At 49.9% G+C, this 18160-nt stretch overlaps 1 protein-coding gene across 3 annotated transcripts in view; it reads right to left on the bottom strand.

The window, feature by feature from the left end:
• The window catches only part of PPP1R13B (protein phosphatase 1 regulatory subunit 13B), a 106551-nt gene that overhangs the window by 6701 nt on the left and 81690 nt on the right, over positions 1-18160 (bottom strand). For 2 of the 3 annotated variants that reach the window (XM_075330431.1, XM_075330430.1), the window contains exons 7-13: positions 17466-17659; positions 16653-16817; positions 16355-16535; positions 15059-15217; positions 13492-13661; positions 12575-13070; positions 10440-11197 (exon numbers count right to left, since the gene is read on the bottom strand). In XM_075330431.1, the coding sequence (XP_075186546.1) occupies positions 10440-11197; positions 12575-13070; positions 13492-13661; positions 15059-15217; positions 16355-16535; positions 16653-16817; positions 17466-17659 (2123 nt within the window). The remainder of the gene's footprint in view (positions 1-10439; positions 11198-12574; positions 13071-13491; positions 13662-15058; positions 15218-16354; positions 16536-16652; positions 16818-17465; positions 17660-18160) is intronic. The other variant, XM_075330432.1, reaches the window with a different exon arrangement.

Here is an 18160-nt window from a genome sequence, read left to right as displayed (position 1 = left end):
AAAAGCTCTGCTGCGGCCTGCGGAGCCATCCAGCAGGCGTCGCTCCCTGCTTATAATAATCAAGCGTGTTCAAGTCTCTCAGACGTAAATACATTTAAAAACCTGAGAACTGAAACTGGCACAGAGTCAGCACCTGCTCTGACATACAGCAGCATGATGAGGTCAGTGCATTATGACGTCATCACGCTGTCACTGCCGGTGTAGGGGGGAATTATATAGAGAGGCAGTGTGGGGGAAGATATTATCGAGAGGGGCAGTGGGGGGTATATTATAGAGAGGGGTAGAGTGGGTGAGACAACATTATGGAGAGAGGCAGTGTGGGTGGGACAAAATTATGGAGAGAGGCAGTGTGGGTGGGACAAAATTATGGAGAGAGGCAGTGTGGGTGGGACAAAATTATGGAGAAGAGCAGTGTGGGGGGATATTATGGAGAAGGGTAGTGTGAGGGGGATATTATGGAGAAGGGTAGTGTGATGGGGATATTATGGAGAAGGGTAGTGTGAGGGGCCAATATGGAGAGGACCAGTGTGAGGATTACATTATGGAGAGAGGCAGTGTGGTGTATACATTCTGGAGCAAGGTAGTGTGGGGGGATATTATGGAGAGGGGCTGTGTGGGGGGATATTATGGAGAGGGGCAGTGTGGGGGGATATTATGGAGAGGGCCAGTGGGGGGGATATTATGGAGAGGGCCAGTGGGGGGGATATTATGGAGAGGGCCAGTGGGGGGGATATTATGGAGAGGGGCAGTGGGGGGGGGATATTATGGAGAGGGGCAGTGTGGGGGGGATATTATGGAGAGGGGCAGTGTGGGGGGATATTATGGAGAGGGGCAGTGTGGGGGGATATTATGGAGAGGGGCAGTGTGGGGGGATATTATGGAGAGGGGCAGTGTGGGGGGATATTATGGAGAGGGCCAGTGGGGGGGATATTATGGAGAGGGCCAGTGGGGGGGATATTATGGAGAGGGCCAGTGGGGGGGATATTATGGAGAGGGGCAGTGTGGGGGGGATATTATGGAGAGGGGCAGTGTGGGGGGGATATTATGGAGAGGGGCAGTGTGGGGGGGATATTATGGAGAGGGGCAGTGTGGGGGGATATTATGGAGAGGGGCAGTGTGGGGGGATATTATGGAGAGGGGCAGTGTGGGGGGATATTATGGAGAGGGGCAGTGTGGGGGGATATTATGGAGAGGGGCAGTGTGGGGGGATATTATGGAGAGGGGCAGTGTGGGGGGATATTATGGAGAGGGGCAGTGTGGGGGGATATTATGGAGAGGGGCAGTGTGGGGGGATATTATGGAGAGGGTAGTGGGGGGAGAATTATGGAGAGGAGCAGTGTGGGGGGATATTATGGAAAAAGGCACTGGGGGAATATTATAGAGAGGGGCAGTGAGGGGGAATATTATGGAGAGGGGCAGTGGAGGGATATTATGGAGAGGGGCAGTGGGGGGAATAATATGGAAAAAGGCACTGGGGAAATATTATGGAGAGGGGAAGTGGGGGGGATATTATGGAGAGGGGCAGTGGGGGGATATTATGGAGAGGAGCAGTGGGGGGTATTATGGAGAGGAGCAGTGGGGGGGGATATTATGAAGAGGGGCAATGGGGGGATAATTATGGAGAGGGGCAGTGGGGGGATAATTATGGAGAGGGGCAGTGGGGGGGATAATTATGGAGTGGGGCAGTAAGGGGATAATTATGGAGTGGGCCAGTGGGGGGGATATTATGGAGAGGGCCAGTGGGGGGGATATTATGGAGAGGGGCAGTGTGGGGGGATATTATGGAGAGGGGCAGTGTGGGGGGATATTATGGAGAGGGGCAGTGTGGGGGGATAATTATGGAGAGGGGCAGTAAGGAGATAATTATGGAGAGGGCCAGTGGGGGGGATATTATGGAGAGGGCCAGTGGGGGGGATATTATGGAGAGGGGCAGTGTGGGGGGATATTATGGAGAGGGGCAGTGTGGGGGGATATTATGGAGAGGGGCAGTGTGGGGGGATATTATGGAGAGGGGCAGTGTGGGGGGATATTATGGAGAGGGGCAGTGTGGGGGGATATTATGGAGAGGGGCAGTGTGGGGGGATATTATGGAGAGGGGCAGTGTGGGGGGATAATTATGGAGAGGGGCAGTAAGGAGATAATTATGGAGAGGGCCAGTGGGGGGGATATTATGGAGAGGGCCAGTGGGGGGGATATTATGGAGAGGACCAGTGGGGGGGATATTATGGAGAGGGCCAGTGGGGGCGATATTATGGAGAGGGGCAGTGGGGGGGGTATTATGGAGAGGAGCAGTGGGGGGGATATTATGAAGAGTGGTACTGTGAGGGGAATGTTAGGATAGTGGCAGTGTAGGGGTATATTATGGAAAGAGGCAGTGTGTGTGTGTGTGGGGGGGAATTATGGTTAGGGACAGTTTGTGGAGTGAGATATTAAGGGAGGGGGCAGTGTGGAGGAAGCATGACAAGGAGAGGCAGTGTGGGGGGAATTATGGAAAGGGGCAGTTTGTGGGGGAAGATATTGAGAGGGGCTGTATGGAAGGATATTATAGAGAGTGACAGTGTGGGGGATACTATTGAGAGGAGCAGTGTTGGGGGATACTATTGAGAGGAGCAGTGTGGGGGAGGAATGATATTATGGAAAGGGGCAGTGTGAGGGGCATGACAGAGAGGGGCAGTGTGAGGAGGATATTATGGAGAAGAGCAGTGAGGGGGGGGGATGATATTATGGAGAGGGGCAGTGTGGGGGGATGATATTATGGAGAGGAGCAGTCTGTGGGGATATTATACAGAGGGGTAGTGTGGGGGAAGGAATATTTTGAACAGGAAGCACTGTAAGGGGCAATTTATTTATTTATGCATCATGTGAGATATTTTTATTTATGGCCAGTATAATGATACTTTTATTTTTAAGGGACTCTTGTAGGGCAGTGCTCCTGAAGACGAAAAAGAGGGAAATCTGCAGAGACCAGTTGTATTCATGAAATTTCATAGTGGCCTCTGTACTACGTAGAAACAAAATGGACGGCAACAACTCCAATCAGAGAAGATGTTATCTATAAGATACATGCATGTAAATATTTATGATACTGATTATGTCTCGTCAATACTGTGGTTCCGTATTGTCAGCTGTCTGAAAATGGCTAGTAATTTCCAGTATCTCCTTACCATTTTTAAGGACATACTGGGAATTGTAGGTTAAAGCGATATTTTTATATATGGGGCTGACCTAACATTACAATCGATCACTGCACTATGCTTGATGCTGCGTTAATGTGCTGACGGTGGTTATGATGCCACACTCGTACTGACGGATGTTCTGATTTTCTAAACATGTTGAAATCCATAATGTGCTTCATGGCTATGTAAAAATAGGAGGATTTGGACAGTTTCTCCTCCAAAAACTCTGTTTAACTTAGCGTGTGTTCATACAGATTTTTTTTTTTAAGCAGAAACTCTTAAGATCCTCCTAAAATAATTAAAATGTGATTCTGGTGATGTATTAATGTATTGATGGTGGTTCTGGATTAATGTACTGATGGTGATTCTGGTGCTGTATTAATGTACTGATGGTGGTTCTGGTGCTGTATTAATGTACTGATGGCGGTTCTGGTGCTGTATTAATGTACTGATGGCGGTTCTGGTGCTGTATTAATGTACTGATGGTGGTTCTGGTGATGTATTCAAGCAAGTACCCCTTGAAAAAAAAATGTCAGCCCTTAGGATTGTTTCAGTAGGGCAATGTGGCCCTTAGAACAAAAAAAAAAAAAAAAAAAAAAAAGAGAATTTTGTTTCCTTACCGTAAATTCTTTTTCTTATAGTTCCGTATTGGGAGACCCAGACATTGGGTGTATAGCTTCTGCCTCCGGAGGACACCCAAAGTACTACACTAAAAAATGTAGCTCCTCCCTCTGAGCATATACACCCCCTGGATAACCAGATCTAGCCAGTTTAGTGCAAAAGCTGAAGGAGAATAGCCACCCACAAGTAAAGACAGAGCAAGAACCGGAACAACTGGACCACGACAACGACAACAGCCGGTGATAACACGCGGAACAAGAAACTGCCAACAGGCAACAGGGAGGGAGCTGGGTCTCCCAATACGGAACTATAAGAAAAAGAATTTACGGTAAGTAAACAAAATTCTCTTTTTCTTTATCGTTCCTTTGGGAGACCCAGACATTGGGACGTCTCAAAGCAGTCCATGGGTGGGAATAAACAGAAAAACTGAGAAGTAGGCAGAGCCTAACTTCACAAATGGGCGACAGCCGCCTGAAGGATGCGTCTGCCCAAGCTCGCATCTGCCGAAGCATGAGCATGCACTTGGTAGTGCTTTGAAAAGGTATGCAGGCTAGTCCAAGTGGCAGCCTGACAGACCTGCTGAGCCGTAGCCTGGTGCCTGAAAGCCCAAGAGGCACCCACAGCTCTGGTCGAGTGTGCCTTGATCCCCGGCGGGGGAGGCACCTGAGTACACTGGTAGGCATCGGAAATGGCCGACCTAATCCAACGAGCTAAGGTCGGCTTAGAAGCAGAGAGGCCCTTACGCTGACCTGTGGTTAGCACAAAAAGAGAGGTGCACCGCCTAAGAGCAGCGGTGCGAGACACATAGATCCGGAGCGCCCGCACCAGATCCAGAGTATGCAACGCTTTTTCAAAGCGATGAACAGGAGCCGGACAAAAGGAAGGCAGGGAAATGTCCTGGTTAAGGTGGAAAGGAGAAACCACCTTAGGGAGAAAGTCCAGAGTCGGACGGAGAACCACCTTGTCTTGATGAAAAAACAAAAAAGGTGACTCCGAAGAGAGCGCAGCCAAATCAGAGACTCTCCTGAGGGAAGTTATGGCCACTAGAAAGACCACTTTCTGTGAAAGACGAAACAAAGAAACCTCCCTAAGAGGCTCAAAGGGGGGTTTCTGCAAGGCCGTGAGGACCAAATTGAGGTCCCAGGGATCCAAGGGCCGCCGGTAAGGTGGAATGATGTGAGACGCGCCCTGCATGAAGGTGCGGACCTGAGCCTGCCGGGCGATACGCCGCTGGAACAGCACTGACAGAGCCGAGACTTGTCCCTTGAGGGAATTGAGGGATAGTCCTAGCTGCAGACCGGACTGTAGAAAGGACAGAAGGGTCGGCAAGGAAAAAGGCCAAGGAGCATGGCTGGAAGAGCGACGCCAGGACAGGAAAATTCTCCAGGTCCTGTGATAGATTTTGGCCGAGGACTTCCGAGCCCGAGTCATAGTGGAGGTGACTTCAGGAGGAATACCAGAAGCCGTCAGGATCCAGGACTCAAGAGCCACGCCGTCAATCTGAGAGCTGCAGAATTCTGGCGGAAAAACGGACCTTGTGAGAGAAGGTCTGGACGGTCCGGAAGATGCCACGGCACCTCTACGGACAGATGGAGCAGGTCTGGGTACCAAGCTCGCCTGGGCCAGTCCGGAGCAATGAGGATGACCCGACGGCCCTCCATTCTGATCTTGCGCAGAACTCTGGGCAAGAGAGCTAGAGGGGGAAACACGTAGGACAGACGAAACTGGGACCAATCTTGAACCAGAGCGTCCACTGCAAAGGCCTGAGGATCGTGGGAGCGAGCCACGTAAACCGGAACCTTGTTGTTGTGCCGGGATGCCATTAGATCCACTTCCGGCGTGCCCCACTTGCGGCAGATTGACTGAAACACTTCCGGATGCAGGGACCACTCGCCACTGTCCACGGTTTGACGGCTGAGATAATCTGCTTCCCAGTTTTCCACGCCTGGGATGTGGACTGCGGATATGGTGGACTTGGAGTCCTCCGTCCATTGAAGGATGCGTTGTACCTCCAACATTGCTAGGCGGCTGCGTGTCCCGCCTTGGTGATTGATGTAGGCAACCGCTGTCGCGTTGTCTGACTGGACTCGGATGTGCTTGCCCGCCAAAAGGTGGTGAAAGGCTAGGAGAGCTAGAAGCACAGCTCTGGTTTCCAGCACATTGATCGAGAGGGCTGACTCGGATGGAGTCCAAGTGCCCTGCGCTCGGTGGTGGAGACATACCGCTCCCCAGCCGGATAGACTGGCACCCGTGGTGAGGATCACCCAGGACGGGGCCAGGAAAGAGCGCCCCTGAGACAGAGAGAGGGGCCGAAGCCACCACTGAAGGGAGCCCCTGGTCTGTGGCGACAGAGCCACTAGCCTGTGCAAGGAGGAAGGCCGCTTGTCCAAACAGCGGAGAATGTCCAGCTGCAGAGGACGCAGATGGAACTGGGCAAAGGGAACAGCCTCCATTGACGCCACCATCTGACCCAGCACCTGCATTAGGTGCCTGATGGAATGATGGCGGGGCCTCAGCAGAGAGCGCACCGCCAGATGGAGGGACTGCTGTTTGACTAAAGGCAGCTTCACAAGTGCCGGCAGAGTCTCGAACTGCATCCCTAGGTACGTGAGACTCTGGGTCGGAGTCAGAGTGGATTTGGGCAGATTGACAAGCCACCCGAATTGGGCTAGAGTGGCGAGAGTGAGCGAGACACTCCGCTGACAGTCTGCGCTGGATGAAGCCTTGACTAGAAGGTCGTCCAGGTAAGGAATCGCTGCCAACCCCTGGAGGTGCAGAACCACAACCACTGCTGCCATGACCTTGCTGAATACCCGAGGGGCCGTGGGCTAACCCGAAGGGGAGAGCCACGAATTGGAAATGTTCCTCTCCGATTGCAAAACGTAGCCAACGCTGGTGTGAAACTGCAATTGGCACATGCAGATAGGCATCTCTGATGTCGATGGATGCCAGGAAATCTCCTTGGGTCATTGAGGCAATGACTGATTGCAGAGACGCCATGCGAAAATGCCGCACCTGAACATGCTTGTTGAGAAGCTTGAGATCCAGGATGGGCTGGAAGGAACTGTCCTTTTTGGGGACTAGGAAGAGATTTGAGTAGAAACCTCTGAACCATTCCCGGGCGGGAACCGGTACAATTACTCCGTTGGCCTGCAAGGATGCCACGGCCTGAGAGAAGGCGGCGGCCTTGGAGCAGGGGGGAGTTGACAGAAAAAATCTGTTTGGCGGGCTGGAAGAGAATTCTATCCTGTAGCCGTGGGAGATGATATCCCGCACCACTGATCGGAGACGTGTTGAAACCACACGTCGCCAAAGTGGGAGAGCCTGCCACCGACTAAGGACGTTGCTGGTGCGGCCAGATAGTCAAGAGGAGGCTGCCTTAGTGGCAGCAGCTCCTGCGGTCTTCTGTGGAGGCGCCTTTGTGCGCCCGCCAGTTGGATTTTTGGTCCTTGGCTGAGTTAGTGGACGAGGCCGAGGGCTTAGAGGATGACCAGCTGGAGGAACGAAAGGAACGAAACCTCGACTGGTTCCTACCCTGGGCAGGTTTCCTGGTTTTAGTTTGTGGCATGGAAGTACTCTTCCCGCCAGTAGCTTCCTTAATAATTTCATCCAGTTGTTCACCGAATAGCCTGGATCCAGCAAAAGGGAGCCCAGCAAGGTACTTCTTTGAAGAAGCATCTGCCTTCCACTCTCGAAGCCACAAGATCCTGCGGATAGCGAGGGAATTAGCCGAAGCCACCGCAGTGCGGTGAGAAGCCTCCAGCATGGCAGACATGGCATAGGATGAAAAAGCTGAAGCTTGGGAAGTTAAGGCAACCATTTCGGGCATAGATTCCCTGGTGAGGGAATGCATCTCCTCTAGAGAAGCAGAGATGGCTTTGAGAGCCCACACTGCTGCAAAAGATGGGGAGAACGAGGCCCCTGCCGCCTCATATACAGGTTTGGCCAGAAGGTCAACCTGGCGGTCAGTGGAATCCTTAAGTGAGGTGCCATCAGCCACTGATACAACGGTCCAGGCTGAGAGTCTAGACACCGGAGGGTCTACCTTTGGTGAATGAGCCCACTCCTTGACCACCTCAGGTGGAAAGGGAAAACGGTCATCAGAACCACGCTTTGGGAAGCGTTTGTCAGGACAGGCCCTAGGCTTGGTCACAGTGGCCTGAAAACTGGAGTGGTTAAAGAACACACTCCTTGTCCTCTTAGGCGAGGTAAACTGGTGCTTTTCTGCCAGAGAGGGTTGCTCCTCTGATACTGGCGGATTGAGGTCCAGTACAGAATTAAAGGACGCAATCAAATCACTAACATCTGAGTCACTTTCGGACAGATCAATGGGGCACATGGAGGTAGCCTCCGAGCCCCCAGTAAAGGCATCCTCCTCGTCCTGCGAGTCAGCACTTGAATCAGAGCCGCGGGACGAGGAAGGAGAGGGGACCCTGCGTCTCCTTTTAGGAGGACGGGGTCTGGGACCAGATGATGAATCCTCTGTGAGCTCCGCTGAGAGAGCACTAGCAGCAGAGGCACCCTGTGAAGGGGGCTGATGCATGTTCAGCAAAGTCCGGGACAGCTGTCCCATGGAGTTGGCAAAAGATTGGGAGATTGACCTAGAGAAGGATTCTACCCAAGCCGGGGGTTCAGCCACCGGAGCCGGAGCAGCCGGAGGGACCACTGTGGGTGCGATTCCAGGCTGAGGCATTGTCAGGTTAGAGCAGGCATCACAATGTGGATATGTGCTCGGTTCAGGCAGCACGAGCTTACATGCAGTGCATACTGAATATAGCTTTGGAGCCTTGCTCCTCGTGTGAGACATGCTGCTGAAGTGGGGGCTCTTGCCAGAGTGACCCCCAGAGAGTATATACGGAGACCCACAACCAGAGGTTGTGGCTTACCAGACCGCTGGAGCGGTGTTGTGTGCCCTCCAGATCTCAAAGCCCGGACCCCCAAGCACCTCAGCAGGGATGCTGCAGCCAGTGCTGATTGCAGAGAAAATGCTGATAAAATGGCGCCGGAGCGAGGAGAGGGGGCGAGGCCAACCCTGAGAGCGGGATCTGGAGGGCCAAAGAGATTTACAGGGGAGGAGACATGTACTCAGTGAGGAGTGTCTCTCCCCTGTGCAGAACGGCCGCTGGGCGGAGCCACACTGTCCCTCTGCATGAATGACATGCGAGGGCAGTGAAACCGAAAGTAGGCCTCCGGCGAAGCCGGGGCCTAAATTTGAGCGGTGCGGCCGGCGCGCAGGCACCATCGGCGCGGTTCTCAGGCGACAGCCAGAGAACCCGCCGGAAATGTCACAAAAAACACTCAGCACACTCTCCCCACATAATAAAAGTACAGGGACCCCCAGAACATAAACGTCTCAGGTACTTAGCTTGCTGAGACGCAGGGCCATGTCCCTGGGGATGAGTGCTCCGTCCAGCAGGATCCTGAAGGACTGCGGATGGAGACCGGTCTCCTGCAAAGCATGGAGAACCGTGCTGGCTCCCACTTCAAGCCAGAGCCCGAGGGATGGTGAAGGAGCGCGGCATGTAAGGCTCCAGCCTTGGAATCAACCTTAACACCGCCGACACAGTGGGGTGAGAAGGGACATGCCGGGGGTCCAGACTTGGACCCGCTTTTCTTCAAAATCTTTCCAAAAATGAAAAATCAGATGAGAATGCATGTGTGGATGTATGCCTCCTGAACACAAAGCAATGAACTGGCTAGATCTGGTTATCCAGGAGGTGTATATGCTCAGAGGGAGGAGCTACACTTTTTAGTGTAGTACTGTGTGTGTCCTCCGGAGGCAGAAGCTATACACCCAATGTCTGGGTCTCCCAAAGGAACGAAAAAGAAAATATTGTGCACTGCTGTAGAGGATCAAAGTTAAGTAACAAGAAAGTCAAAAGTACTTTAAGCCGTTTTCCAGATTCTGGATTATGGTATGAAGCAATAATAACATTTCTGACATAGACAAAGAATTGGGAGCATTTTGAAATTTCTGCTCAGACAGGGCCTTTGTCTTGCTTTCGCCTTCAAATCCCAGACTTTTCAGCTGCGAACCTCCCATTCCTGCTATTTTATTACCTGGTGCGTGTCATCATTGTCTGCCATGTTACAGACACAGTGTGGCTGCAGCCCGGACACCGGGTTGCCTGGCTCAGGTCACGTCCACATGGACGTTGAGCGCTCCTGGTGACGTTACCACTCCGCCAAGGCATATCCACAATCGGTAGTTGCGTGGGGTCTTCATATTGGTGGCACCGCTCACCATTGATGCAGAAGTGAGCAGCATTGGACTTTACCTTTAATTTTAAGCTTGCACGTTGCCATTTTGGTCATGTTACACATCATTTTATCCCTTTAGCTATCTGCTCTTGTGATTAACAGCAGGGAGAGAGTACAGGACTGCAGTAATTCCCATGTCCTCCTACTTAGCCAAAATTTGAAATAGGATTGTAAGGTTTCTATTTTCTAAAAATCCTCCCCAAATACCCAAATTTCATGGTTAGGAGTAAAATAGCTTCATGCGCTTCTGCCTTTCTTGAATCTCTGAGTTATATATATATAATGCTCCTCAAGACCAGGAAAGGAGAATCAGAGAAAACCCAACATGGACCATTGTATAAAGAAATGTCCTCAATACCCCAAACGGTCCAGGTTACTCACAGTGGGCGTCTTTGCCAGGGCGCCGGCTGGTGAAAGGACGTCCTCTTTCACTGGAGATGCTGCTTCGAGTACAGGGCTGGGGGTCTTCTCCGCGGAGGCTACAATGACCGGATTATTATTGTTGTTGTCTTCTGTTTCGGAGATCTGGTTTATGAAGTCGCTGCTGATCACTTCTTCGGTGATGGGTGAACACACCTTATTGTCATTATCGTCTGCCGAGAGCTGTGGTTCTGGTGCTTGCGGTGGTGAAACAGGTTGGGGGAGAGGAGGAATCGAGAGAACAGCGGCCGGCTGCAAAGACCCCGCCTCTTCTAGGTTACCGTTAGTGCCAGTGTTACCGTTGTCCACATCGGCCAATATGCCAAAGTCCTGCGAGTTGCACTGCTGGTAGAAAGGAGCGGCCTCCATTCCTCCAGCCAACGTATTGAATCGCTGATACAGCAGCTTCTGGATGTTGGGTCCACTAGGGCCTTCCGGCTCCGTTATGGAGCTCCTCTTCTTCAGAGGTCTTGGAGCGTTGGCAAGCTTTCTCCTCAGTGCTTCCAAGTCGGCATCACTTTGATATCTCAAAGGAGAGTGCACTATTGGGGTCAGTTTGGTGGGGCTCAGAGGACGTGGTATGTTCTCTACACCACTATTGTCACCGGCAGGAGGAGCGGCCTCTCCTTCCTTATCAGCATTAGACGGAGGCCCGGAATGTAGGAAAGGAAGGGGCGAAGAGTTGGAGGAGCTGGACTGGACAACTGGTTTTCCATATACTGAAACAGATGGATACAACACATTAATATGGAAGACTAACCCTTTGTACGTGATCATGGCGGCTTTTAGTTATCACACACTGTATAAGTTTTCTGTAAATCTGGCCTGTAATGACTAATTTTCATATCAGAGACCCTGAAAAGCTTTTTAATAGTTGCAATTTAAGACTTTGCAGTGTTTTCAGTATAAAGTAGAGTTAACGTTTTCAAAAATGTATTGCTGCGCTTCCCCCTTGGTGATAGAGTCTCCTTCCCCCTCTGGCAGCAGCTAATATAATCCATTTCAATCTACCCTGCAAAAGTGTCATCTCCGTTGTACCGCAGAGTCTCTGCTCCTCGAAAGCAATTTCTATTGGCTATGATGCAAGTAGCCTTCTTAGAGAGGAAGAAGTCAGGAACTCTACTGCCACCTATTATTAGCAGTCAATATTGCCCCTATAAAGAGGGCCAGTCACCAGTTTTGACTGTTATTCTATTCCCACTGTTCCACTGAGTATTCCTGTTTTACATTTTTTTTAATCCACCATACGGTTCCAGAGATATTGGCCTTTTTATATAGTGATAATTTTTATGGTTTCCTCGGAGGCGTGGCTTGCAGGGTAGTTATGCACAGCAGCCTAAAGTCACGCCCCAGAGGATCTGGTGAGCCACACCACTAAATAAAAAGGCCCATATCTCTGGAACTGGATGTCATATTTGAAAACAACGAAAACCAGAATACTCATGGGAACAGAGGGAATAAAACAAGATAAAAAAATTGCCTATTTTTGACGTAGTTACAGGTCCCCTTCTAAAGGGCCTTGATACTTGACATGGGATAACAAGCCAAACCAGACTTTCCAGAGTTTTCAGGGCGTTTGCCCCAATCAGTGCAAAGCAAGAGATCGTGTCTGGCTGGGTGAGAGACCTCTGACAGGGGGTCATAATGATAAAGTTTCTCCTTGTGGAGAGTGGCATATTGGCGTAGAGAAACTTCTGGTCTGTACAGTGCTCCACTGAAAACTTAAATATACACATGCCTCTTCAGGGAGGAAGAGGATAAGAACCATAGTGTCACATATTGGCTACTATTCATTACATTGAAGCAGAGTCACACTCTTAGGAGGGTCACTCTGTGGAGTGAAGGAGTTCGGATTGGATTTATTCCTTACTGGCCTATTCTGTGATACGTTCATGGATATCTTCCATGTCTGGTTGATATACGGTAGAGTCATATTTATCCCATGTACTGGTCCCTGATCTATAATGCAGGACTGTGCCGACAGGTCCCATTACTGTAGATATTTTTAGTATATACTATCAGACGCTCTTAAGGCCCCATACACATTAGATATAGAGGCTATAAAGAAGCCATTGTAGTCATGCACTTCTTGGTACCTGCTTTGACCGACTTGTTCAGGGTGTTATATACAGCTTGCTGATAGTTCTTTGGTGGAGTTGATTGCTGAAGGTACATAGAATAAATAGAGCTGGAGTTCACCGTCTGTGGCCCTTTCCTTGGGGACTGAGGCCTCGATCCTTTCTCGGCCAGGAAAGGTCTTATGGCCACAGTCAGAGGGGGGTCAGGTCGGGCGTCTGTCCCAGGGAACATGGGGGAAGAGGATGGTGGGTAGGTAGGGCTGGGGGGCACAGAGATTCTTTGTTGTATTTGCTGCGAGGAACCCGGAGAATGGACGTTGGTGGTAATGGGGAGCGGTAGAGGCCGGGTGCGGGTGTTGGATCCAGATCCAGGTCTCGGTAGACTTCCATCTTTTCTCCTTTCCAAAGAATTAGTAGCGCTCAATGGAAGAGGACCTTGGTACATGCCGTAATTATGTGGCAGAGACTTGCTCAATCCGGGCATTGGAGATGGTAGCTTTCCAGCATCACCAGACTGGGGGGAAAAACAAAAACACAAGTTTAGAAATTAACTCACTATAATCAGGGACAAAAAAAATGTTAACAGTCTGGCCACAGGGACCCCCAACGATCTGGAGATCGGCTCTGAAACTTGGCAACTGGACTCTTCAGAACCCCGTTTTTAATATAGCGGAGGCCCATGTGCTCGACTTCTGTGCCTTTCATCGTCTATGGCTCAGCTATTTCCCACAGTCCCATGGACAAGTAATGGAGTGGAGATCGAGCATGCACATTTCTGCTCCATTCAAAAAAGAGTCTCTGCGGAGCCGGGTTCCAAAATCTAAGGCCTCCAACTCGGGATTTTTGGAGGTCCACTAGTGACTGACAAGTGATCCCCATACTATCATTTTGAGAATAACCCTTAGATCTGTAGTGACGGAGGGTTGGACACTCACCAATTTCTCAGTGGGTCCCACAGCAGAAGAAGGTAAGGGCTGGGTGGATATGGGAGCGTTCTTGAATCCGGGATCCATACTTGAGTCGTTCCAGTCCGAGGTGTTGATTGGAGGCGTCTTCAACACCGACATTGTGCTTTGTTTCAGCGCCGGCCAGCTTGTGTCATTACCTGGAAGAGTCAGGACTGTGTGACCATAGGGGAGAAGCACAATACTTTCCAAACACGATATTTATACGTGAGGCTAAAAAATGAGACTAAATTATCAAACTAAGGATTAAAAAAAAAGTAAAATTACAAGTAAATTAATAACTCCGACAATACAATTAAAAAAGCTAACATGAAGCATTAGTGACTTTTCTATATCTACGGGTGACAATTGCGCGGTACAAAGATTTATCACACAGAAGTCTTGTTCTCTAATGTGCATGGGCCCGTCCATCTGCCCTACTGGGTATATATGTGACTAGGTGTATTGAGAGGGCAACTGAAAATCCAATATGGCTGGACTTCTTGTCTCGGTCACAGTACCCCCATGGTCGCAATGTGACCCCATTCCCTTCCGATGGAGCAGCGGCACCTAGCAAGAATGAGTTGGCCCCAGTCGTGACTAATCTCGCACGGATCAATTGTAAAGCTTTTTTTTTATCCAATCTGTTTGGGTTATTAGACCCAAGGTCATAATTTGACCATAGGCAAAAAAAAACAAAAAACTGCCTGTGCCAACTGCCCCTTTAATCCTAGTTTTGCATTGTGCCGATTAGGGGGCTGCTGTTCCATCATAGAAAAAGTTTCCATGATGTTCATCCGTATCTCCAGGGACTTCTCACTGCCCCAGATTTCACATCAATTACCAGAGAACAGAAAGAATGAAAGTTAAGAGGCCTGCTAAGAAAAAGTCAATTAACCTACGTCTCATTACAATTAAGAACGAGGTGTCTGGCACAGAAGGAAGACCGCCATGGCATTGACAATGACCAGCGGATCTATACTACAACACATGCCGCAGTCTGTAATGGCCAACTCCCGAAATCTGAGCCAAAATTTGCGTCAGGCTCTATTCACACTTCACCATGGTGTCTATCAGCTCTAATGTACATGAAATATTTCTCCTAGTCTGTTAGGTACATGACCTTTAAAATGCCATCAGCTGTCACTCCTTGCCCCACATCTTAAATATTCTCACTATATCATTTTCTAGTGATCACCTTATGCGCAGATAATGATTAAGACATTATATAAAAAATACGCTGCAAGTAGAGTTAATTCGAATGGGACCGCCATGGGCATGAATGCAAGGCCTGACCTATAACCAAAGAGTTACGTTCACTAAGGTCTAAAAAGGAAAGGTCACACTTGTGTTATCTTTCTAATTCATGTCTGTGTTCCTTAGCCAAGTCTATATGTCAGTAGGTTGATATTTGTTAGTTATTCATGGGCTGGTAGAAGACCCCACTACAGCTCCCTCCAGAACAGGACGCATGTGATAACACAGCACGTAGACTGATTACAGTGATCTGGTGCGATTCGGCAAGCAAAGGGTAAGAATTCCTGCGGAGCAGACTCACTGTGCAGGGTGTCAGAGAGGCCAGGTGCCTGATGGAAGACACTGTGGTCAGAAGACTGAAGACAGGAGGTAGAAGATGAGCGCACAGGATCCACTAGAATGTCTAAATCTGAAACCTTCCAGGGACCTGGAGATTTTTTCACATACTCACTGTCTCCCTCTATTGGAGGACGACAGGTAGAGCAAGGCGGCCACCCCGATGTCAGGAGGGAAAAAAAACAACACATAATGGAAAGAGAAAAAAAATAAAAAAAGCACGAAGACCAAGAGAAGACACAAGACACAGGACAAGACATTAGGATGTAAAAAGAATAGTGACGTGAGAAACAAATACACAGAAACAGGCATCATAGTACGAGAAATTAATATCAGCATCATGATATGGTGTCAGACTCCAAAAGAAACTTTAAAGGGGAAGTATCAGACCCTAAATTATTATTTACATGGATGGCGGACTAGTAGACAACGGATAGATGGGGGAAGGGATGGATCCCGGGATCCACAATTATGGCGCGGATGGTATAGCCTTCCATATCATTGATTTGTTCTATGTGGTTTGATGGAAAGAGATCCGACTACTGGCACCATGGGCCGGGGATCACATACCAGGTAGTGTGGTGCCTAATGGATACGCCAACTACTGAGCATCACTTATAACCTAGAGCTGCATTCACAATTTTGGCGTATCTCCACTGGAAACCGTAAACTGGTCACAAACGCACCCCTAAAAAAGTTCAGTTTTACAAGACAGTAAGACAGAACTATGTCAGACAACGACCTGTACTTCCCCTTTAAATAAATCAGGACAATACAGATAAGATGATAGCTCACATGTAGGTGATTGATAATGGGCAGATGATCACTAGGAGACATTTAAGTACAGAAATCTTACAGGCAATGTAAGTAAAAGTCAAGCAATAAGATTTAAGGTTGACTTAAAGGGGTGGTACGACGCCACTTGCTTCCATATTGGGAGCGGAGCTATGCCAATACATGGCATCTACATATACCCATTAATGGCGTATGAGTTCCAAAAGGTATGCATAGACAGTCATCCGTACCACTCACCTCCAGATATAGAAGTGTGTGGCACAGAACAACCCCTTTAAGGCGATTATCCTCCAGGACCCTTCTATAAAGACCCCAGGACACTTACTGACCACGATGTCAGGCGGCATTGTGTAACGCTGCGTTCTCCGTGGTGCCACCCCCACCATCGGCTTGTTACCATGACCGGTGCCGGCTATGATTCACAACCCCTTAAATTCCTAAATGCACTTTGCAGACCATGACATACCAGATTTGGAGCGGGGCTGGGTCCCACTAGCAGCAAGTGACAGAGACTGAGGTTTGACGGGATCAGGCGGCAGCGGGTAGTTCACTGTGCTTGGAATTTGGATGTAAGGACCCACGGCTGCGACTCGCCCCGAAGCCGATAACGTGGACTGAGGCGACGGCGTTCCATTGATGCGATTCAGCTGTGATGTAAAGATCGAAACACGTCAGTGAGAAACTAGAAGACGACGAACCACGACAACTCCATGATGACACCGCACATCAGCGGGACAGGCGGCCTCGGTAAAAGGAAATCTTACGGGAATGTTTTCTTTTTGACGTGCCTCAACTTTCTTCTTGTACAGACGCTCGCGCAGCTCGTTGATCCGCTTGTCCATGATGGCCACCTCCATGTTGCGCTTGTTTAGCAGCTCCTTCTGCTGCTGGAGCTTCGTGTTCTGCTCCTGGTTGAGACGATTTCTGATCTGGAGTACAGGAGACCACAGGTTACAGAGGAACCATATTGTTTTATACCATAATGGACTACACAAATGGGAGCGAGAGCTCTACATGTGACCTCAATGAGTCTACACCACCGGTGTACGGTCAGACCTTGCAGAGGCGTGCACATCTGATGCCACTCACCGGCGTACGGGTAGACCTTGCAGAGGCGTGCACATCTGATGCCACTCATCGGCGTACAGTCAGACCTTGCAGAGGCGTGCACATCTGATGCCACTCACCGGCGTACAGTCAGACCTTGCAGAGGCGTGCACATCTGATGCCACTCACCGGCGTACGGTCAGACCTTGCAGAAGCGTGCACATCTGATGCCACTCACCGGCGTACAGTCAGACCTTGCAGAGGCGTGCACATCCGATGCCACTCACCGGCGTACAGTCAGACCTTGCAGAGGCGTGCACATCTGATGCCACTCACCAGCGTACAGTCAGACCTTGCGGAGGCATGTACATCTGATGCCACTCACCGGCATACGGTCAGACCATGAGAGGCGTGCACATCTGATGCCACTCACCGGCATACGGTCAGACCATGAGAGGCGTGCACATCTGATGCCACTCACCGGCGTACGGTCAGACCTTGCAGAGGCATGCACATCTGATGCGACTTACCTGCAGCTCTTGATAAAGCTTCTTCAGCTCCAGTGCGGCAGGACCCGTCATTTGTCCGTACGCCTGGAAACCATTAAGCTTTCCTTTCCGCAGGTCCTCCAGCTGCTGGGTCAGCTGCTCCACCTTCAGCACCGCCGCCTGGAGCTCCTGCTGCTTCTCCTGAAACATGTCACTGATGTGCTCAATTTCTGTAGCTGTAAATTGATGGGAAAAGCATCATTAGGTAACGACTGCAACCGAGGAACATGCAAGAGGCCGAGGCATATACAGAAGGTGGGACACTGCCGGACTCCCCCTATATATGTGACCAGTCTGTACATGCTTCAGTCTCCAAGTGTGAATTATGTCACTGGCATTTTACTAATGGAAGGAACCAATGTGTTATGATTCAGTGACCGAGAAGGATCAAAAATGCGGAAACCAAAAAGTAACCAGAGTGGCTGGAACCTTAACGGACTGTAGACCTAATCCTGACACACAACTAGAAGTAGCCGTGGGACGAGCCGTCTAGACACAGCCGGAGAACTAAATATTCTTACAGATAGAAATATAAGAAAAGCTAGTCTGCCTCAGAGCAATCCCCAACGATATAGATAGCCCCCCACATGTAAAGGCTACGGTGATATAGGAAAAACACAATACAAAGCCAGAAAACAGATTCAGCAAACATGAGGCCCAAACTATCTTTATAGGAA

Source organism: Anomaloglossus baeobatrachus, chromosome 12, assembly GCF_048569485.1.
Source record: "Anomaloglossus baeobatrachus isolate aAnoBae1 chromosome 12, aAnoBae1.hap1, whole genome shotgun sequence".
Taxonomy (NCBI): domain Eukaryota; kingdom Metazoa; phylum Chordata; class Amphibia; order Anura; family Aromobatidae; genus Anomaloglossus; species Anomaloglossus baeobatrachus.
Note: the sequence above shows the minus strand (reverse complement) of the source record. Positions and strands in the feature narration are given on the sequence as shown.